At 36.0% G+C, this 23,946-nt stretch overlaps 1 protein-coding gene and 1 long non-coding RNA gene across 11 annotated transcripts in view; one reads left to right on the forward strand and one right to left on the reverse strand.

Annotated features, from left to right (window-relative positions):
- The window catches only part of DNM3 (dynamin 3), a 553,762-nt gene that overhangs the window by 284,664 nt on the left and 245,152 nt on the right, over nucleotides 1-23,946 (forward strand). For all 7 annotated transcript variants that reach the window (XM_077901675.1, XM_077901673.1, XM_077901674.1 and 4 more), the window contains one exon: nucleotides 5,191-5,304. In XM_077901675.1, coding sequence (XP_077757801.1) covers nucleotides 5,191-5,304 — 114 coding nt within the window. The remainder of the gene's footprint in view (nucleotides 1-5,190; nucleotides 5,305-23,946) is intronic.
- LOC144316148 (uncharacterized) lies at nucleotides 15,218-21,576 on the reverse strand. Of its 4 annotated transcripts, none has more exons than XR_013381977.1 (3): nucleotides 21,485-21,576; nucleotides 18,785-21,181; nucleotides 15,218-17,254 (listed from the first exon to the last, which is right to left on the reverse strand). It is a non-coding gene; the product is annotated as an uncharacterized LOC144316148 (long non-coding RNA). The 4 variants fall into 4 exon arrangements; XR_013381978.1 differs by having other exon boundaries at nucleotides 21,495-21,555; XR_013381976.1 differs by lacking the exon at nucleotides 21,485-21,576 and adding an exon at nucleotides 21,299-21,477.

The following is a 23,946-nucleotide window of genomic DNA, read 5'->3' on the forward strand; positions in this document are numbered from 1 at the left end:
TTTATTAGGTGTGTAGTTGTATCTCATTTTAATTTACATTTCTCTCATGGCATATGATATGGAAGATCTTTTATATGCTTATTTGCCATCTGTATGAGTCATTTGTTAAAGTCTTTGGCCCATTTTTTGATCAGGTTGTGTGTTTTCTTATTAATGAGTTTTAAGAGTTCTCTATATATTTTGGATAACCGTCCATTATCCTATATGTCTTCTGCAAATATTTTGTCCCAATTATAGCTTGTCTTCTCATTCTCTTGATACTGTCTTTTGAAGAGCAGAAGTTTTAATTTTAATGAAGTCTGGCTTGTCAATTATTTATTTCATGGGTTGTGTCTTTAATGAGTATCCAGAAAGGTGTCATTATACCCAAAGTCTTCTAGATTTTTTCTTTAATGTTATCTTCTATGAATTCTATAGTGATGTGTTTTGCCAACCATTTTTTAAACTAATTCTTGTTATGTTCTCTTTCTTTTTTTAAGATTTTATTTATTTATTCATGAAGGACACACAGAGAGAGAGAGAGAGAGGCAGAGACATAGGCAGAGGGAGAAGCAGGATCCATGCAGGAAGCCTGATGTGGGACTCAATCCTGGGACTCCAGGATCACACCCTGAGCCAAAGGCAGATGCTCAACCACTGAGCCACCCAGGCAGCCCAAACCCTCTTCTTTTTTCTTTTTAAGATTTTATTTATTTATTTATTTGAGGGGGACAGAGATCATGAGAAGGGGGAGAGGGAAGGAGAGAGAAATAATCTGAAGCAGACTCCACACAGAGTATGGAGCCTGGGGCTCAGTCCCATGACCAACCTCGAGACCATGACCTGAGCCCAAATCAAGAGTTGGACACTTAAACAACTGAGCCACCCCGGTGCCCCCCCATCTTGCTCTCTCTCAATGACTGATTGTCCCAATCCTCTCATTAAGCCACCTTTCCAACTTCTCACCCTTACTCTCCTCCAGATAAATTTAATCTCTGCTCTGATGAAGTGAATTGGAAAGATCAAATATAACCTCCCTAAACTTTCTACCCTTTTCCTCACAAAGGACATACATCTGCCCTTACTTACCAACTTCCCCAGGTGCACACGATGAGGCAGCTCCATTTCTGTTCAAGGGCAGTTCCTTTCTGTACTCTTTATCCTTCATTCTTATGTTTTTAATCCTTGAATCATTTTTCTTATATCACCAAACTCTTACTTTGTATGTTACTTCTCAAACAATAAATATGTTCAATTCTTGTCTATACTAAAAAAAAAAAAAAAATCCCAAAACAACAACAACAAAATAGCAGCAACACCACCACCACCTCCATTGGTCCTGTGTGTGTTCTGATTTTAACTGTCTTTCATCTTCCTGTGGATAGAGCTCTTTTCAATCATCATTTTCATTTTTTACTTCCTATTCACCTTTCAACCCAATAAACTCTGACTTCTCCCACCATCACCCTGCAGCTGGCCTAGCTGAAGACACTATGATGTCTACATTGCACTTTATGCATCCTTGTCTGTGTTGAATTTGACATTCTTGATTACCCTGTCCTTGACATTTACCTTGCCTTTGGCTTCTATGACCTTATTGCTATATTTCTCTGACATTCCTTTTCAGGCTCTTTAAATGTTGATATTTCCCTGGATTCCACTGGGAGCCACTGCTATTTCATTCAGAGTTTTAACTGATACACACATATATCGGTGACTTGTAAGTCTTCATGTCTAGTCCTAACATTGCCATTTTTGCTTCAGAAGTCGAGTCACCCCTATGTGTATTTCCCATAGGTACCTCAAATTCACCATAGTCTTGGCTAAATTTATCAACTACCCTACACTCCAAAACTTGCTTCTTCTCTGTTCCTTCTGAGGCGGTAACCCCAAGAGTTTTGGAATTTCTGGAAGATCACAATGTTTAATAAAAATAAAATGTAACCTGTATATGTAATTTAAAATTTTCTGAAAGCCACATTAAAAAATAAAATGAAACAGTGAAATGGTTACTAAAAATTGATTTTACTTGACCCAATATATCCAACATAATACTATTATGATAAATCCTAGAACAATGAGGTATTTTGCATTTTTTGTACTATATTTTTAAAATCCAAGTTGCATTTTACACTTATTGAACATCTGAATTGAAACTATTCGCTGGGTTCCAGTGACCACATGTGGCTAGTGGCTCCTCTACTCAGTGCATTTGTAGAGTCTTTATCTCCACTAATCTCTCTCTTATCCAGTTATTAGTCCTGTTAGTTTTATCTCATCAGTATTTCTCCATTAAGTTAATTTATTTTCATCCTTACTATGCCATGGTTTTAGTTCACACTTTAGTCTTTTCTCATTTGAGTTATTGCAGTAGCTTATGTAGCTAGTTTCTCTGCCTTAGAAAGTGTACAAAATCCACTAGAATAAAGGAGACTATAGTAGAACATCTACTTATATGTATTTTTATCTAGAAAATAAGAAAACAAGTCAGTCAATAGTCAAGTATAAATGTAAGGCACAAAATATATTTTCCCACAAAATAAAAAAATAATGTTATTTATTTTATCTTCATGCAGACTTTAAAGTTTCTTTTTATATTTATATATGGTATACATAATTTATTAACACTATGGCCATATATAATTTAAAAATAAAATTACATGTGTACTTGAAATTTATTTTACTACTGCCAGGGGGAGTGAAATCACTAAAATTTGGCATCTCATGGACCTGTACTTACTCTGCCTTTATCTCACCTGCCTCCCCAACCTCAACTTCTTCATCCCCACCTCACATGTTCTGTACTTAGTGGCTCTTTCATATTTTATTCTTGTTTGTTCTTCTTCATACAGATAAACAAATAGGTAAAGTACTCCCTGGCCTGACCTAATTCTATTTCTCTTCTAGGCTCTTCTGAGGACTCTTTCTCTTCAAAGAAAGCCTATGACAACTTCATAAATTATGTCATATGCCCCCTCTCTCGCTTGACATACATTTCTTATTACATTATTAGACTGAAATTATATTTTTTATGGACCAACATTCCCCACTAAGACATAAGCAGACATAGGCAGAGGGGGAAGCAGGCTCCCCACGGGGAGCCCAATGCAGGACTTGATCCCCAGACCCCAGGATCATAACCTGAGCCAAAGAGAAGCGCTCCACCGCTGAGCCACCCAGGCATTCCACGACATATGATAGTTCTTTAGAAATGTTCACTGAACTACATTCATGGCTCTCCTTCTTGAAACCAGCTTCTTTTACCAGTGAATGAAACAATGATTTGGTCATTGCACTTTATGGAGTATCTGGGAGACTTCCTTTGTCTCTAAAGGTGCATGATAAAATAATAAGTATACTTTGATTTTAATACTGTGATTAGTATCCTATTTCTAAGAAGCTCATAGGGTCAATAAGAATGTTATTGTGAAATGAATTGCCCACTTGCTTCTCACTAAAAATTAGATGAGATTACTTGCTCTAGCATAGTGAAGTTTTGGTTGCATGTGTACATGCAATCACCATCAAACTTCAGTATGGATGATAATCACCTTGGACACATGTTTAAATATAGATATCTGGGTTTCATATATATGTATTCTGATTAATTTGAACTGATGATGGCCCAAGATCTGTATTTTTAGGAAGCATCACAATAATATAGATGATAGAAACCATACTTTGAGAAGTACTGTATCCTTTCTTAAGTAGAAGGTAAGAGGAAGAAGTAGTTTTGAACAGCTGAGAGAACTGCCTTAGTCATGGACAGAGTGAGGTTCTCCATAGAGGTCTACAAAAGTTACAGAGCTATAATGGACACATGGGAAAAGTTGCAATGGAATCAAGGGTGGCTGTGACTGAGGGTGTGGAGGGAGTCATGAAGATCAATTTAAGAAAACTTTGGCTTATTTCACAATTTTCCCTAGGATTTATTTTTCTTCTTCAGCAAGAAAACTTACTATCGATATTTTTCCTAAAATCTTATTATTTGAGTATTTCATCTTCACTTAGGAACTGACACTTGTTAGTTGTTCAATAACTATTTTTTTTGATATTTCAGGATCTCCAGGATATTGAACACTATAGGTATAGGATGATTTTTAATATTTAGAACAGTATCATATAATTCTACTCAGTATTTCATTTTGGATTCTATGACAAAAAAAATTATCTAGCATAGAGGAGATAGTCAACTACACCATGTGGAAAAATCTAACTTTGCAACTATGAGGAAAAAAAAATAGATTTTCAGTTAAATGTCATTTGTAAATACTCAAAGCTGTAATCCAAGTGATTAATGTTTTAAAATTTAAGAGCAGTTTAAAGATTTTAATGAAGATGCTACATATTTTTTAGCATGACAAATAACCAGAAGTAGATGATGGATAAATCTAGGCCATTCAGAAGCTCCAAACTTTTATTTATTTTATTTATTTATTTTTATTTTTTAAAGATTTTATTTATTTATTCATGAGAGACACAGAGAGAGAGGCAGAGACACAGGCAGAGGGAGAAGCAGGCTCCATGCAGGGAACCTGATGTGGGATGCGATCCCAGAATTCCGGGATCACACCCTGAGCCAAAGGCAGAAGCTCAACCGCTGAGCCACCCAGGCATCCCATCCAAACTTTTAATTTTCACTTATTGTTTCAGCTTTCTCCCTCATCCAGTTTTATTCAGATCTGTGAGCTGTTAACAAGAAACTAATTGGTTGACTTGAGTTTCTTCTTTTCACCATTTGGTGGCCAGTCTCTGGTGGAAATCCTAATGAGATGCAAACCAGGCAAACAAATGGACTAGTGGACTGGAAGGAGGAGAAGAGGCAGTGGGCATGGAGAGTTTATTATTGTTCACCCAATCAACTAAATCTGTTTTAATTGTAGCAGCAATGCCATAAATAGTCTCAGCACAAGCCTATTAGTCTGCCTCATTTAATTCCTGTATGTTTCAGTTGCTTTGCTTCCACTATCCATAGAAGTCGTCTGGAATTTTAACTTTGTTCCTTTGTTGGGAGAGATTTCCCTCTGGTTATCTGTAGTTTGGGAAGATAAATTATCTTGAATAGCTTAATAGAGATTGGGCTTTGGGGAAACAGTGTTTTTCTTATTGCAATCTATATCTTGTTTTTAACTTCACTTAGTACAAGACCTGTACTCTCTCTATTGGCTCATGTTAAACTAAACATCTCTGCCAATCTGTGCTCTCTTGTAGGTGATTCGCAAGGGGTGGCTAACCATCAGCAACATCGGCATCATGAAAGGAGGCTCTAAGGGATACTGGTTCGTCCTTACTGCTGAAAGCTTGTCCTGGTACAAAGATGATGAGGTAAGCCAAAGAGAATGACAGAGTTTTCTTTTTAAAGAATTTCTAATTTCAAGCTAATTGATATTGTGATATACAATTTCAAGACATGAGTGGTTCTCTTTCAGTAAGACTTAGCTTGGGGTGCTTGTTTGAAGAAGCATTGTTTTTTCCTCATAGATTTTTATTTTTATAATATTCACCTCAAATTTATTTTATTTCTTTGGTATAGTTACATGTTTGTTAACCCGATGAAGTGGAGTTTGGGGTCACTAGTTGGAAATTTTCTTGTTTGTAGTAATAGTGAGATACTGATAAAGGGAAAACAATTTTCATTAAATGTGTTGAAAAGATCCAGGAATATAGAGCATCCTAAGAATGAAATTAATAGCACTGTTGTAAAGTTAATAAAGAATTTTGAAATTGTTGCTGTTATATCTGTCTCAAATGGCAAGCTTTTGAAAATGTCCAAATCACTAGTCTTTAAGCGAGTCTCAGGTAGTTGTTTGTACAAATGTTGTACTTTGAAAATTTGATAGCTATGTAAAAGCATGAATTATGATAATTATGCTGTTCTGGTTCATGTTAGATGTTAATAGTTTTGGTCCTGTGATTTCAAAATCTTACAGCTATAAAAATTCAAAAAATCCTATCAGTCTTATGGATCCATTAGGATGCTATAAAATGATACTGCCGAATTTGGGAGATCATGGATGAAATTAACTGTTTTGGAAATTTTAACAGCTCTGGTCTGACCTGAGCAGTTCTTGGTGCTTATAATGCAGTATGCAAACATTAGATAAGAATGCTTTGTGATCACAAAGCTATTTACAGGGGAGATTGTCTATACATGCTATAAAGGCCATGTATACCTGGTATAAAGGGCATGTATTTCAGAGTTAAAAGTCCTTCCAATCCTGGCTTGATATTTTTTGGAAAGCATGACAAGGTGCCTTTGTTGGTGGTTGGAATTAAAGTTTCACATATTATACAGTTCTTTCTGTTCCCTAATGCTTTGTGTACAATAGTGTGTTAATCAGATGATCAGTTGATGACCACCAACATTTCTTCAGTAAGGGAAATAAAATCTTCTAGAAATGTGCAAGGATGATTTCAATGCAAAAATCTTTTAAAATTTTTTTATGTTATATTTCACTGACTTCAGTCAAACGTGGAATTGGTTGTTATGTCTTTTTAAAAATTTTTATGTTATATTTCACTGACTTCAGTCAAATGTGGAATTGGTTGTTGTGAGAGTCTGAGGATTAACAATGGTTTCTTTCCTGTGCTGGCTGCTTAGAAATCCCGATCATTGTGTGGGAAACTCTAGTGTTTAAACATCACAGCTTCAGGGCTCTGAGATGCCTCACTAGACAGAAAATCAGTAAAAGAGTACCTTCTTTTGCATTGCATTGCCTTAAGAGATCTTCTCTTAGATATATTCTGTTTCCAAGGATTGAGAGGATCATTTATGTACACTTAAACACATATTGGTTTGGGGCTTTTATCAGTTATTTTAGGGAAAGCAAAAGATTTTGCTGAGGATTCATAATAAGAATAGCTAGTGTTTTATATAGACTGATTAACTCATTCAAGGCACATTAGAACCCTAAAGATAGGTGCTATTATTTTTCAAAGAAGTAAACTAAACAAACAAAACCCCCAACTTTTAGAAAAGTCATTTCTCTAGGACTCAGTTTCCATGGCTGACTACTGGGTGTTTATGAAGACAACTAACTTCCCAAGGTCACATAGCTAATTGGTGGCAAAACAGAAATTCACACTCAGGCTATCTGGCTCCAGAGCTTATGTCTTCAACCATAAATGTAGGCAAGAATCCCAGAGATGCTGGAATTGTCCAAGTCAACCTCATCCCACAGAGGATTTATTAAGACAAGTTCCCGGGATTTTGGCATTGATCTTTTCCTGGATATTAGTATCAGGGGCTCTGAAGACAATAGGATTAGTGGCTGCTCTTGGAATATGGCTTTGGGGTTCTCTTGTCAGGCTGTGTGGAACTGAAAGAAGGCCACTGGAAAGCATATGATGCCCCCTGGGGCGAAGGGAGAAGCTTTGAGAGCTTGGTAAGCTTATGATAACTGGTCATCCCTTCCTCTCCTCTATAAACTCAGGATAACTTTTTAAAAATTTCTGTTGCTGAAGTGCCCTCATGAGCACTTGTTTTCAACAAATGGAAAATACATGTGTACAGTTATAGTATTAACTGAGTTCTGGAGATTGTCTTATTAAAATTATATGTATGGAGGGTGTTTGGGCATGGGACCAGTGGGAGAGATAGGAATGACCCTTGAAATACAACAGAATGATTTAGAAGTTTAGAAGAGGTTGTTTTCTTAGTTTAGACCATTTCAAGAAAGAAAATGACAAAGTTGCTGTTCTGTGGAGCTAATAAAGAGACTAATAATATAATATCAGATATTAAGTGCTCTGAAGAAAATAAAATAGGGTAATGAGCTAGATTTTGTTGAAGAACATTCCAACTCGAGGGAACCATATGTGTACCCCTCCTCCCCAGGTGGGAGCCAGCAGAGATCCTGTGGCTGAAATGTAAGAGCATGGGGGAGAGAGTTAGGAAATAAAATCAGAGGTACCTGTGGGTGGAGCCTTATCCAGCCAATAATTTGGATTTTATATCAAGGATAATTGAAAAACAATTGGCTTGTTCCAACAGGATGTGACATGATTGGATTTATGTTTTAGAAAGATCACTTTGGCTGGTGGGTTGGGCATGATTTGTGGAATGGAATAGGTGTGTGGGATGGAATGGGTGTGTGGGATGAAATAGGTGTGTTGAAGGAGGGGAGTGGCAAGAACAGAAGAAGGGAGACCAGCTAGGAGACTGTAGCAATAGTCTAGATAAGAGAAGATGGTGGCTTATTCTGGGTGGCTTGAGAGGAGCTCTTCAATTCAGGGTAGCAAATGGATGGGCCACATAGAGCCACGCTGTTGCCATTACCTACTGTTACTTATTAGAAGTCTGCTCAAGAAACAAGATAGGAAGTGTTCAAAATATTAATAATGTCTGACTCACAAATGACCCTTCTGTTTAAATTGTGTCACTGGGGCAGAGCCTTTTTTCCACTGGAGCCATCCTCATTCATTCCTGCCTTATTATTCCTTGGCCATCTCCACTGGCATCCTCTACTCTGCTCTATTTCTCTCACCAGAGTTTTCCACCACTGCAGAACACCTCTGAGGTTGCTGTCAAGGTGAAAGGGAGGGAGCAGTATCATTCCTTGCTTTCTGCTAGTATTCAACAAATAGTTACTAGTGTCAACTGGGAGCAGAGGCCAGAAGGGAGGGTATGGGGAAAGCAGGTCAAGAAGAAATATCAGAGGGTAGGGCTTAGAAGTCGTGATGAGTCTCTGGCCTCCTGAATTTGTACCCTAAACTCCCATCTTTTAGCAGCAATGTCTTAAATGATACTTAGATTCCATAAAGGTCTTAGTTCATAGTTCAGGCCGTAGTTCAACTACATGTGGCCTGAACGTGCTTCTGTGGGTAACCTCAAAACCCTCCAATTTAGAATATTCCTTTGTGAAAATAAGCCTGAATACTAACTCAGTGTTTGGAGTCCATCTGTTGTTAAATTAAGTGCTTGATCTTTGTTCCCATGGTATCTTTCTCATACGTACTTTAGCATCTTTATACTTGGAAATCCTGTTATATGATAATTTCTTTTTAAAGATTTTATTTATTTATTCATGAGAGACACAGAGAGAGGCAGAGACATAGGCAGAGGGAGAAGCGGGCTCCCTGTGGGGAGCCTGATGTGGGCTGCCATCCCAGGACTCTGGGTCTGGACCTGAGCCAAAGGCAGATGCTCAACCACTGAGCCACCCGGATGCCCCGACGTGATAATTTATCTTTCTTAGTCAAACAGATGGGAGACAGTAAATATTGTTAAGTTAGTTATATTTTCATTCATTTAATCAATAACAAATGTGTATGTAAATTTTCCTGGGGGATTATCATATTTTTTTCTGTGTTCTGCCATCTTCCCACTTTCTTGTGTAATTAGATTGGTGTGTTTTCATTATATCAAACTGACTGTTAAGTAAATAGCATATTATGCCATAAGAATAGATAGGATTTTATGTAATTTATGACAAGTCTGTAATAAATATAAATGACTTATGAAATATATTTGAGATTGAAGAACAATGGCTCAGACTTTTATAGGATTATATTCATTGAAGAAAAGACCCCGTAGGCCATATGCTTGGTACAATGAAAACAGTGAGGATGTGGATTTGCTAGGGCTAATGTCAGTGCTGGAACAAGTCCGTCTTCTCTGGGCCTCACTTCTTTTCTTTTCACTTACGGAATGGGGATCTTAGCTCACCAAGTCACCTCAAAGTCATTTTCTAGGACTCTAAGAAATTATATATAAATAAATACTTTTATAAACTTTTAGATGTCACACTTACATCTTCATCGTTGCCACTACAAGTAACAACTGTGCCCTCCCACTGCAAAGCCATTATTTGACTTACATGTGTTCTAATTGCCTTTTTTTTTTTTTTTTGTCATTTTATATTGTGAGATAGGATGTATGGTATCTGAGCCTATTTTTGTTGTTGTTGTTGTTTTGTTTTGTTTTGTTTTTAGCAGAGAATAGTAAGGTTCACACTCTACTGGGAACTCAGATCCCATTCCTTTAGTGAGACTTGCCAGGCTGCCTCCTCTGCAGCCTCTGGGTTCTCTTACACCTCAGCCAAGAATTGGAGGTGATAATACAAAAACATGTGATTTCCTGTCGAAGCTGGCAGAAGCAATAGCATGATAACACTGTGTAAGAATTTTAACCTAGAGTTGGCATGACTGTAATGGTAAGTCCCCAGCATTTTTCCTGCTTTCTGTCTATCCTGAACAGATCTATCTAGCCTACCCTTGAATTTTAGATGGATTCATGAATACCCTCAAACATTGTGGACTGTACTTTTTGAACCATTACTCTAAATTGCACTAATGTTATTTGTAGTATTACTGATAGGTGAGCTTAATAGAGAGGTTTCTACCTGTGTCACAGACACTGTTTTATTCCATATGTTATCTTCAAAGAATCTTTATAATACAGTGTGGTATACAGACATACCTTATCTACCTGACTAAAAGAAATTGTCTTCTTACAATGTTAGACAGTTTATACCTAACCACCAGGCGATTTTCCCAAATGTGGCTGTCCTTCTAGATCATGTTCTAGTACCCCAGATGCAGAAATTTCTTTTACAAGTGACCGTGAGCTCTTTTCTAGGGGTTTGATAGGCCTTTTCCTGGCTTCATCCTCTCCAGAGCATTCTCCCAGTGTGTATACCCCCAAGTCAAGGAGGATATATTTAGGGGTAAGGACAGAGTTTGAACATGCAGGCTTGTGTGTCCACAGACATTCCCTTGTATTTGGGATGGATGATCTTAGATCCTTGATTTCTATCAAAATAATGACCTAAGGATATTTTTAGTACTTTACCAAGGATTTGGAGAAGCAATACAGCAATTCAGACAACAGAATAGTAGATACCCTCTGCACAGTTGTTTTTAACCAGTAGACACCCCACTTGGTGATGTCACTGGCTGCTCTAGCTTTGTGCTGGCCCAGCTTATGGGCAGTACATTGGCTTCTCTCTTTCTTTTTCCTCCTATTTCTTTCCTCAATGCTGTTCATCTGGATTGCCCCAAACTCAAGGTGTTTCTCATTCTGTTATATACATCCTTCAGGTCTTCTCAGCATCTAGTCCAGCCTTTGCTCCAGCCTCAATTTTGCATAATCAGACTAGTCAAAATGCTAAACCAAGCCAAATGGACTCCCGCTTAGCAAGATGCTCCCTAGTTTGACAGTAATTATTGTTGTAAATAGTATCCTATTAGTCATTCTACCTGCTTAAAGTCATTCAGGCCAGCTTTCTATCTGAATTATAATCTTGATGATGATCATTATCATCATAAAGGTTAAAATTTTTTGAGTATTTATAGCTTTCCAGGCACTGAGGTGAGTATTTTATTTATATTCCCCATTTTAGAAATGAAAACTGAGACTCAAAGAGAATAATTTAGCCAGCTGCTCAGCGTTGATGCTGTGCTCTTAATTGGCTGAACATTACCCAACAAATACTTTCTGAACACCTGTTATGTAGTAGACACTATCCTACTCATTAAGGATAAAATGGTTAGCAAGGAATTCATGGTACCTGCCCTCATGAAGGATAGTTACTAATAAAGAAACATACAAACAAGCAGGAAAACCTGTCAGATGTGCATTACAAGCTATGAAGAAAATAAATCCAGTGATGTGTTTGACTTAAGGAGTGTCTGAGATAGGATCCCAGCCTGAGAGGGATGTTGAGTTGGGTGGTCAGACAGAGGTTTATGTTATTGTCTTAAGGCAAAATTGAGCCTGATGAATTGAAGAAACTGTATTAAGACCAAAGAGAACAAAGAGAAAATAACTCGATAAAGATTAAGGATTTTGATCTTAAGAATGATGAGAAGCCTTGGAAGTTTTTAAGCTGGAAAGCCACATAATAAGATCTGAATTTTGGTTGCCTTGTAAAGAATGGACTGGAGGAACACAGAACTGGGTTGGGGAGTTGTTAGGAAGGTATGGTTGTGGACTATGTAAGAGAAAATAGATTGGGCTGGGTGGATTGATGGAAACTGATAGAAGTGGATAGACTTAAAAGATTATTTCAGATGGTGAAAATTGACAACTCATCACATATGATACATATTGGTTGAGTGTTTCTGCTAATTTGTAAGCCTCTTGAGACCAGAAGCCATTTTCTTGTTCACTGTTCTACCAGTGAACATAGCACTGGCAGGTGACAGTAAATATTGGTTGAGTGAAGATGTGATTGAGCAAGTAAATAAATAAATGCAACCTAATAATTCATCATGTCCTATTACTTAAGGCACCTAAACTAAATTATTTAATTACAGGGTAAACTTACAATTTGAGGTAAATTGTCTTAAAGTTTTCTTAATTTTCATCATTGAAGGTTAATGGTTCTTTATTTCCTCTCCTGACTCTGTAGCTTCCTGAACTGAATACCGTTTAAGCAGAAAATAAATTTCCCAATCTTATTTAACACATAGTAAATATATTTTGTACAAATCAGAGAGGATTTAGAAAAGGGCCAAGTGTAGCATTAAAATAGAAATTATCATTTCAAAAAGGATTTGGGGTTTGGATAGTTTTATATTAATACTTTACATCAGATCTGGAAAAAAAGATGGATTTTATTTAAAATATGTATAAAATATGAATTTTAGAAGAATAGAATATTCTGCTAAAGGGAGAAAAGAAGCCTCATTTTTCTTAATATTGGTGAGAATGTGTGAATGATAGTTAAAATCTCTGAAGAGGGTTGCTAGTTTATGTATTAATGGTAGCTTACAGCCAACATTTATTCTACTTCTATCATACAACATGAAGATCAAAATCATTATTGAATACTTGTAGGAAAGTAGTGTAATTCAACAGAAGTGCCCCCAATGAAAATGTACTAACCTTGTACTGTTGAAGAAAATCCAAAGTCTGCATTGAAAGAAGGACATTCTTTGGACTCAAAAAATTGCAGGCCTCATTTTTGTGGGTTGAAGTATTTGGATAGCTTGATAAGGAGATTATATAATTCCTTTATAGGGATATTTACTTAGTATTGTTCTTATTATGTAGCTGTAACAGATAACAAATGTGACTCAGGTAATCAAAAACAAAATGGCAGCAATCTCCCTGAAGAGCCAAAGCCGTGAGACCAAGAGGTCCCAGAGATCTTCAGTTCTTTCCAGTTTCAGTACTTTTAAACATCTGCCTGTTTCCTGCTAGGTCCCCATGCTCCCTATGATGAGGAGGTTAGGATTGACCCTGTGAACACTATTCACACTCCTTGCTGAATTGTTTTAGTTAGCCAAAACTTACATATTTTTTTTTTTTTGCCAAAGAAGTCCCCCAAAATACTGAACTTTAAAACATTTATGTTACTTAAAATTCTTCATGATCATAGTTGTGTTTTTTCACATATATAAGATATCTTACGTTATGCTTTTTTATGTAGGATTATTTCATACAAACATTTCCACATTCTGGTGTTATCCAAATATTTATAACTTTGACAAATATATACAACAACCCATAATGGCAAACACTTTCAAATTTATTAAAAATACTGAGACCCAAACCCACTCCCCTAAATGTATTTTTTGTTTCACTCAAAAGATTATTCTGGAAGAGCAATATTACTCTTTACCAGAAGAGTAAAAATTTAAAATGTGCTTCATTTAATAAATTTAAATATACATAATATTCTTTCAGGCATTTATTGAGAGCTAAGGGAAAAAATGTAAAACCAAAATGTCAACGTCAAATTTTATGGGAATATTATTGGCAATGTTATCCTGAGCAGCTCACTTAAGAATGACTCTGCTGGCCTCCTAACTTTCCCTTTGGAGTTTGCTGGAATGGAACAGTCATCTTTATGTTCTGACCTGCTATTGTGTCATCCGGAGTGGTCTCAAACACTGTCTTGGGACTGCCCTGCAGGGTTCAGTAGAGTGATGCAAATGTGGACTCCTGTTGGCATCTGCTGCGGGTTATATGAAACATTTAAAATTGGGTGGTAATATGTAAATATTTTGTGGGACATTTTTATATTGTCTTCCTGTTTATATTTTATGTTTTGTGAACTATTGTTTAGTACTTTATTGCTAGTCATAGACTTTCATTTAAGGTAAAAACCTTCATTGCTCAATGTGTTTTGCAGAAGTATATTTTTGCAGAAGATATATATCCTAAGGCCAAATTGTTAAATGCAAGAATGTAGCTTTAATTGTATTTTTACTTCGTTTTTTTGCAGAATCATTTTTCTCTTTTTTTAAAGAAATTAGTGTCAGGCCCAGTAAAACACCAAATAGCACAAAATCCTAGAAATTTTTAACCTCATAGGGTTTTTAGCCCTAAGATTAAATCTTTCATTTTAAAACTGAAAAATCTGCAGAAAACTAGTTTTTTTAGTCCAAACTATATATTTGAAATATTTAATTAAGTTAAAAAAATGGAAAATTTTGTTTATTCTTGTACAACATTTTCAAAAGTTTGACAAGAATCTAAGGAAAATGAAATTAATTTTAAATACTGAAATTAAAACATTTTAGTGAATCAAATCAGAGTTGACAATTTTCTAATTTTATCTGTCTCCACACTTTTTTTACCCATCAGTGTTTGAAACATTCATATACGCAAGCCAGCCCTGATCATTTCATTCCAGTTCACTATACTGAAGTTTTGATATTTCCTCAAGAGATATGGCAAAATTTACATTGTTTTACCATTGATCCTTTTCCTTGCTCTTTTTGAAAAATAACTGAATGCCTGAACATCTCAAGAGTTTCAAAGTTTACAGTGAATGGGAACATGTATTTCAAGTGAATGCATTGGCCTTGGTAACTCCACCTTTAGAACTATAGTGTAATCTTCTTAATTAAACAATGACAAAGTAATAAATCTTTGTATATCATGACAGATGGGAATATAGAAGCTTCAATTACAATTTTCTATATATCAGCAGAAGAGAAGCAACTATTTTAATACCTATGAACAGTATGTTTGAAATACTCTTTTTGCTATGTTATACCCAGACCCAAACTGGTAGTATTAACTCAAAATATATGATCCCCTGAAACATTATCTCTTCCCTTTTTCTTTTCTCCTTCTTTCTCTTAAAAAATCATGATACAGAAAAATTAAACTTAGTTTTTGTAGTAGAATTATTAGAATCATTTCTTCTCTGTCAAGCATTAGACTGAAGTTATATTGTTTTGTCATATTGATTATGGGGTTCTGCAAAGCTGTGTACAATTAATGTCAAGGGTAGTAATTTACTGACAACAATTAGGAAAAGAGAACTATAGAAAGCACAGGAACATTTTCAGAAATGGGTTTTATTATATTTCATAAGCACCACTCACTTTACTTTTGGTGGGTTTCAATATTTGAATCAAAATATAATAATAAAATAATACATACGAATTAAGTATTAAACCAACAGATTAAATACCCAGGCCCCCGCGCCCCTCATTTTGGTTGTAGCTCTTGGTGTAGATGCTATGGTGTGAGGGCTGCTTTCTTTCAATGGCTGGTTGTCATTCAGGCTGGGTTGTCATGTGACTGCCTGTCTGTGCCTGCTGTACAGGTGAGCGGATGTTCTGCACAGCAAGTGTAGACAGGCAGACACATGACAACTCCGTCCAGCCAGGCCCTTGGTTCCTTCGGGTTTCCTTTGCTCATGGGCAGATACAATCAGTCTGTTTTCCAGATTTGGTGATTTTGGAGGGTGAGGGGAAAGGGAGAAAAACACACAATAGAATTAAACATTAAAACATTAGGGAACTAAAACAAGTTAGACTTTTGACTTTATTCAGAAAGTACACTTTTACATTTGTTCCAAATGTGCTAACATGGATAATGGACTTAACAGAAAACTCACATTGAAATTTTAAGGAAACAAAACAAAACAAAACAAAAAGAAAAAAGATTAAGCACAAGGTTTATTCTTAAATCCAATTCATATTATTATTACTGGCCCACATGCAGTCAGAGTTCACAGTAATTGAACCAGATGTTTTTCCTCTTCACAAAAACTCTGCATATTTTAAAACTGAAGTTAAAGATAAAGACTATGTTTATACATGTTTCTTGTAGTAGATAAGTACCATAGCCCAGCCCATGAAAAAGAAACTTGTCGTTTACATGGAAACGGCAGCCATTTTCAAAATAATTAATGAGCCTAATGTATTTGGCAATTCAACCAGCCAACTTTGGTATCCGATGCTTTGATAGTGGGATTTTATAAGGGGATGTATTTTTGCCAATACTTTGTAAAGCAGTGAGAACTTAGTTAAATTTCTCATATTCTTTTTAATGCGAAGTATTTACATATGGATGTGAAGACCAAATAAAAAGCAGAGTGAGCTTACATGCTCCACCTTAGCTACAGCACCGTGCCATTTATCAAAAGGGTATAAAGTAAGAAGTTGTTACCCATGGTGATGCTCAGAATGTGTTTTGGACATTGGTAGTGAAGTACAGTTACAGAAAATTTCCTTAAACACAGAAAAGGAAACTTTATTTCATATCCAAAAAGTAAAACCATACCCTTTGAAAAGTTTTCTTATAATTTGTATGAGAAAGAGTTAATGGTGTTAAATACAGTTAGAAAATGTAATTCTGGTGACTCAAGGATAACTCTACTGGCTTTTTATTATAAACGATCAATTCACATCCATAGAGGTATTTAATAAGTTCCCCTGCCCTTTAAAACACAAAATATTTAGATAGTCAAAATTCCAATAAGTGGAATTTCTTCAAAAACAAAACAAAATCTTATGGTCCAAGGAGTGTATAGTTTGGGATATTTTTCCAAAGAATTTTAAAGAAAATTCGTAGTTTGTTATTTCCCTTTAATTATAAAATTCTGAGAAAATAGCAAATAGAAACTTTATGGAGAGGAAAATGTTCTTAGAGACTGAAAAAAATTACAGTTTTCTACACATCTGAACTTTTATGCATTGATTAGATATGGTACAGTTTTAACAAAGAGTTGATAGGTGCAATTTTCCATTTATTTATTTGATTTCAAGAAAATAAATATCTGATTCTGTTTCTGGTCATCATTCTGAGTAGAGAACTTTTTTTTTTCTGACAGAATCAAAAATGTCAGTAAACTTGGCTGCTATTTAGATAATTACAAGGTCAGAGTATGTAAAAACAAGTACCTTATGAAACTACTTTGTTATTGTTGCTGCATTCAGTGTAACAGAAAATATTTAGAGTGATTCACTTACAAAGAGTATATTGGTGGAAATTAAAAATTACTGTAATTCTGTATAGCTTTCCCTCTCTCCCATAAATAATTTGATCCAGTTAACTCTGCTCAATTAAAGGAATGATGCATGCAACCTGAAAAAATAGAAAGAAATATTTGTGAGTTTATATGTTATATTTTAATATGAAACAGTTCTAATAAAACAAGATATCCAAAAATATTTGAGCCTGAAAAACCATAACTTTTTTTCAGGGGGAAAAATCTTGCTAAAAAATGACTATTTATAAGACTTGTGGACAATTAATGTTTCTAATAAATTTTTAAACTACAATTACAGTAACTATGTGGCATATGCATACTTCATTGTTATGTTGAATCTGCCCTTAATCTTGTTAAAAAGACCAAAGGCTGAAAAAAAATTTAAGAGTTTTTTTCCATCTCTCAGCTAGAGTGACTATCAATTCATTATCACTTAAAATGCTAACTAAAATATAAAAGAGCTATTTACATTATTATCGTACCAAGTAATTTTAATACGATTATTACACTTTGTTTTCTTTTGTCTTTTATTTATTATCTTAAGGAAAAAATACAATGGAAGAATTATCTTCTAAGTACTTCACAGCAAAATTAGACCAGAGCAACTTCAGGAAACTGGCTGTCACGATAGGTCAGGAAGTCCAATATGAAGATTTAATGATTTTCCTTAATTTACTTCATTATCTCTATTTATTAAAACTGATAAAACTTTTTCATAAGAGACCTTCAAAACCTGGGTAAATATTTCTCTTGACCTAATTTACAGCACAAAAAAGTAAAAAGAAGAAACCAAGTAAGAAAATTTCTGTCTTTATTGAAGACAATTTCTTGTCTCCCTTCAGGTTAAAGCCCTGACCTCCTAGTTATTTTAAGTTGGGATTTCTGAGTAATGGTCACTTAGTTATTATTTGGACACTATTGTGAGGGGTGGGATATTCTCCTTAGAAAAGAGGAAAATAGGTTGTTTTTAAAGAACAGAGCTGTTGTAGGGTAATTGAAAGCTTTGGCTTCTCTTAAGGATGGACGCTGGTGGTTGAGTGAACTTTTTCACATTATCAAGTTGTATTTTCCTTTTATTTCCTTTAAAAAAAAAGGAAAATTCTTTCATTAGACATTTTATGCCTAAGCTTTTTCCCACGGCGTGAAAAACTTGGGTGGTCTGTAAGGCGAGAGGTGGGGGTAGACAGTATATTTTGGTCTTTAAAAAACATAAACACTATTATCTGGGCCGAAAGACAGACATGCCAAGCAGGGAGAGCGTTAAACATATTGACTGATTGCAAGAAAGTGATCAGTAAGAAATTTTGTCCCACTATAAACAAACTTTCTTTGATTGTGAGATCTGGGGCTTAAACAATAGGGAATGAGATTGGAAAATATAAACTGTTTTATATTGATCCTCTTCCACTTACAGATTGATGGTGTTGAAGGTAAGGCCCTACGTTTCGTTTCTGTTAGATGGCAGAAAAAGTTTTCCTTTTAACCCACCACCTAGCCTAACTTACCAGGCATCCATGCATTGAAACAAAAAATAACTACTAAGCTTTCCTGAAATGCAGTTTGGACAGACCCTGCAGACATATTTCTCTTTCTGACAATGTACAAAGTTTAATTTTAGTACTTACCATCATATCCAGGGGTAGTTTTAGTTGAAGATGTCACTGTTGGTTACTTTCCTCTGGAATAGATCCCATGACCTCTAAAATATTTGTATATCTCCTTATAAAGTAATATCAAAATAAAGTTAAACATTGCTCTAATTACCCTGCAAATAGATAAGGTATTATCTTATGATATGTGTGTATACTTGCTGGTATATATACCAGCGCATTAAGGACCATCCTGTCCTGCCTTCAGTGAGCAGGAGTTTATAAAATGAGCTTTTACATTTGATTCTTGATTTAGCTCATGCAATTTAAAAATAAGTGTGATTCCTTTTCATTTGTTAAAAGTTTGCATCAAAAATGGGTTGTCAGGACTCCACCGAGCACTTGCAGGCACTCCTCGGCTACCCCTCTACAAATTATTTCTTATGTTCCTATTCCTGTACTTCTGCCAAGGACACCATCGGGTCCCCTCTATCTCTAAACTAAAAGTCATCCTGAGGGAGAAAATTGGTGGGCAACCAGTGATGGTTAATTTCGTAGAAACAAAAAGACCAGTTAACGTGAAGAAAGACATTTGAATTCAATATACATGAAATGAAAGCTAGTTATGAAATTTTGTCATTTCTACAGAGTTAAAAAAATTTCAGAAAAATTTAAACATTGCCAAAGTCCCTTATAGCTATTTTTCTTCCTCAGTAAGTCCATCAATTAGTAAAAATATAATTTTTTGAGAAAATAAGCTTCCGTAATTACCTAGTAAAGTTTTTTTCCAGTTTCATTGTGAAAAAGAAATTATATAGGTTTTAAACATCTCTTGTTCTATTAAAAATAATTAATATGGAAGCCTCCAAGTCACAATAGAAAAAACAAAGGGTGACTTTATTATATCATCTAAATGGAGAAGATAAGTAAATTTATCCTTGCTTTTTATGTTTTAACTAAAAACTATGAATAGGAAAGTTATATGTTCTTTATACCAGTTGGGGGATGATCAAAAGGGTAATTTTAAAAGTAAATTGTTTTCACAAAAGATAACTTGGGGAACCTTTTGTAATAAAATGTTTCGCAAAAGAGAACTTGTGACAATTTTTGAATTATTGCAAAATGTACAATTTAGAAAAGGATTTGTTCAGGAACCACTAAAATTTTGAAGAATTAAAGGAGGACAAAAGAGAGCACATTGGTTTTTTTCATAAAAGCCTATAGAACAGATGTTTTCATTATATAGAATTGTTTGGGAGTTGATATAATTGGGGGCTGGAAGAATTAGGGGTGAGGCAGTAACGTTTCTCCAGAACTTTCTTTAAGAGGCCCACCTTTAAAGTTTAGCATGGATCATATTGCAACCCAGACTTTCTCTATTATTCTCTCTATTGGGATTTCATTCAGCTTGAGGGTTTTCCTCCCTCCCACCTTCCTCCCCACCCCCCTTCACCTCCAGGACAGCTGGAAACTGACCAAAGAAAACTTTGCCTTCGTTTACAAATTCCTTTTTTATCAGTGGGTTTCTAGACAAAGTACCTTATCATTTTAAATGCTCCGAGAAATAGAAGCATTGTAAAATATAGGCATGAGGTCTCAGCTGACCAACAATTATCAACCATTTTAGGATTAAAAAAAAAAAAAACTAAAAAACAAAACTGTAACACAGATATATATATAGATATATATATCTATATATATATCTATATATATATAGATATATATACTGGGATATCTGAAGACAGAGGTTTGGTTTCTTCTATTCTCCGACTTCATCAGTTGCTGACTAAGTTCTGGGTTGGCGCGTTTTCCTGGGTCAGTCCCATCTGCATTGTCTGGTGGGCAAAAGCTTGGCAGCCTCTTCTTTTATTGTTAGATACTACTATTCCTGGGATTTATATTATGTAAGTAAATTTTGAAAAAAAAAAAGCACTATTCGGATAGCATTTTAAAAATAGCTAATATTCTTTCCTTTGAAGCAAAATGGATCCAACCCGGGAATGTTACAAGTTCTCCGACAGCCCTTATTCAAATAAGCTTTCAGGTCTTTGGATTATTCATTTCAACAGTTAAAAACTAGCCTCATTAAATTATTCTTAAGTGTTTGGAGTGTTTCCATATTTCATTTGGAAGTGGGAAAAACTTTAAACTTAAGGAAATCCCTGACTTCTAAATCTTCAGAAATCCAGTATCAATACAGTAAATCGCTCTATACCACATATTGTTCCTCTTTCAAAGCTAAACGCATAGCTCTCCACCATGCATGTACGTCTGTCTGTCTCGCACGTGAACGCAAATCATTGGCTCCCCACCTCGGCTCTCCTGGGCGCAGACCAGGTGAGCAGTCAGGAAGGCCTTACCCACAGGTCTTCTTCCGAGCAGTCCTTTCTCGGCAGTGTCCCCGAGGGCTTCTGGGTCCCTAGTGTGCAAAACCTGTGAAGAAAAACATGGGGTATGAGATTGGAAACAGCAAACAAAAGTCTTCTCCTTGGAAACAGCCACTCTCGTCCCCATCCGTCCATGGCGATGCTGTCCCTTGCCCAGTCTAACCAATGTGCAGACTACTGTACAACGGCATTGTCCTGAACAGGTAGTCTGAACACTGGGGCGACGGAGCAGGATCTCCAGAAGCTTCCATCTATGTACTTAAAATCCTCTCCCGGTCTTTGGGAAAAGCCTCCCTTCCTGCACCGGGGGTTGCATTCGGCTTTCCCCCCTGAATTCTGTTGCACTGACTGAGACACACTCAAGGGCTGTGATTTCCAGTCTTGACGTGGCACATTTGCTGCAGACTGGGGAACTGGCAATGAATTTAGGACCAGGAAAAGGGGGAGGGCTGGGCTGGAGAGTCCATATATGGGATGATGTCACCCTGGGGAGGTTTGGGTATGCGCTGTGCCGCTGGAGAGACCGCTAGAATCGCCTGCTCTCAGACATGGGTCTGTGCATAAAATGGTACCAGATGTTTTAGTGTAATGTTAAGCAGTCATTTCATCTTCAGGCCAGATTTTTTTCCTCAACTGGGCAGGAAGTGGGCCTCAGTATGGAAAAGCTGTAAAAAAAAAAAAGAGTCGAGATGTACAGTTCTGCTGTGGCCAACTGAAAGTGAGTTAGTGTCGAAGTACAAATTTGCTGTCCGATCCAGGCTAGGAAAGTCATTTGAAGATAGAGGATAGATTTAAAAAAAAAAAAAAAAAAAAAAAGTAAACACAGAGTTGAACGCTGGAAGTCAGGGCTCATTTGTGAACTTTTTTGAGCTTTCCTGTGGTACTTTATTTTCTGGTATTTCACTCGTCAAAAGGGCAGATAAGTTCATTTTTTTTTTCTCTCTCTCTCTCTCCCTTTCCCTCCTCCTCCTCGTCTGTTGGATCTGTCAGCGGCTTGCAGGCTGCTCTAGACTTGAACAGTAATTATAGCAACTTCCTGAAAGTGAAGCCCCCATGAAAAGTCTGGAGAAATGTTCTTTGTCATGGCCTCTACATGAGTAATTAGTTCCACATGTGGCCTTCCTCGTTTCCCTCAGCGATTTTGGCTGGCTCTCTGAATGCTGTGCTATAGCTTGACCTAAAGAAACTTTAAAGTTTTGATTTCAAACCTCCACTATGAAATAACGACTTCAGTCTTCGAACAAATTGCCTCTGGTAGATGCATGCTCTTAAGTACAGCATTCTTTTTCACTGCTAATTCTTGATTTTGTGTTAATCCTTTTTTTTTTAAATTTTAATGGTATTCCACTGTTTATAGTTTTTATCTCTGGTTAACTAAAACTGTTGAAATTTGCCAAGTACTGGTAGAGCAAAGGTTATAACATATCAACCCACTGGCATCTATGTTTCTTTTCCTGTTGTTGCTGTTTTCAATTATATATATACTGTTGAATATTCGGAGTATACAGCCCTGTGACTGTCATCCCCGCCCCGTAGGATTCTGATTAAAGTTCGAGTTATCCAAAACAAGAGCTTGATTAATTACCCTTCCAGAGATCAAAATGTGAGAGAATTCCTAGGTAGCTTCCAAATATAATTTGAGTAGCCAAACTATGAAATTTAGTAATCTTTAAAGAATTACAACTAGAGCAATTCATTTCTACTGGACGCATGCAATACTTTATAGAAGCAGAAAAAAATCTACTCTTTTAAATATATTGGGTTAAATGTTTCAAAAAGCTTCAAGTGAGAGCTTCCTTAAAGCTTTCACTTATCATGAAACGTCCTCTTGAATTAACATATACCATTAATGGAATCTAAAGTTTGACAAGCCCTGGTCACCTTGGGAGGAAGATTAAATAAGATAAAAATAAATTATCCAGTAATTTTGGGTGGAACAAAGAGATTAGCATTGGGTATATCATTCATAGAGGGATTTAAACTCTCAACGGAAGACAGAGGGATTACTTCCTATCACCTACTTCCACTTCCATACTTATTTGTATAGGGCCCATCCCATAATGCCTGAACAAGCCCAGGATGCCCCAACTCCTTACCCCCTCCCACCCCATCACTGCTTATATAAGACTGGAAATAGACACGTGACTACATATAATCTAACAGTCTTGCTACATGTAGATACCAACTCTGTTCTTTCTCAGCACCTATATGTTTATTCATAAATCGTCATAGAGGAGCCATGAGCCAGTGGTACAATAGTCAGCCAGGAATCCAGCATTCCAGGTGTGGGCTTCTTTCTGCCACAAATAGTGAAAGCCTTCCCTCTGCCCTCTTCTATTTATATCGATGAAACATGCCTTGGAAATTTTGGGTAAGGCAGATGAAAGGTTGCTCTGATCAAACTGCTCCATGATTTCATCTCAGTTCACACATCTATAGTTCTCAAGTGTAGGAGAGATTCTTTCTCACAAAGGGAAATTTTCGAAGTTTTATTCAGGGAACTCAAATTCATACTTATCTTTACTGTTACTGAAGTAGTTTAAGTGATTTTCTACAGAATGCAACTATACAGGTTTAGTTCTTGGCATATGTGCCCGTGTCCTTGGGCTTCCAGGTGACTAAAATGCTTCAGAGTTAACTTTCCTTCAAATAAGTTCAATAAATATTTATTATTGCTTCCTCGTATGCTGATCACAATGCCAGGGACTGGGCATATAAAGATTAAGAAGATATGATTCCTGCCCTAGAAGAGCTCACACCTACTTCTAATGTTAAAAATGCTAATTGGTGATCAAATTCAGTTTATAAAAT

The sequence above is a fragment of the Canis aureus genome, chromosome 6, assembly GCF_053574225.1.
Source record: "Canis aureus isolate CA01 chromosome 6, VMU_Caureus_v.1.0, whole genome shotgun sequence".
Taxonomy (NCBI): domain Eukaryota; kingdom Metazoa; phylum Chordata; class Mammalia; order Carnivora; family Canidae; genus Canis; species Canis aureus.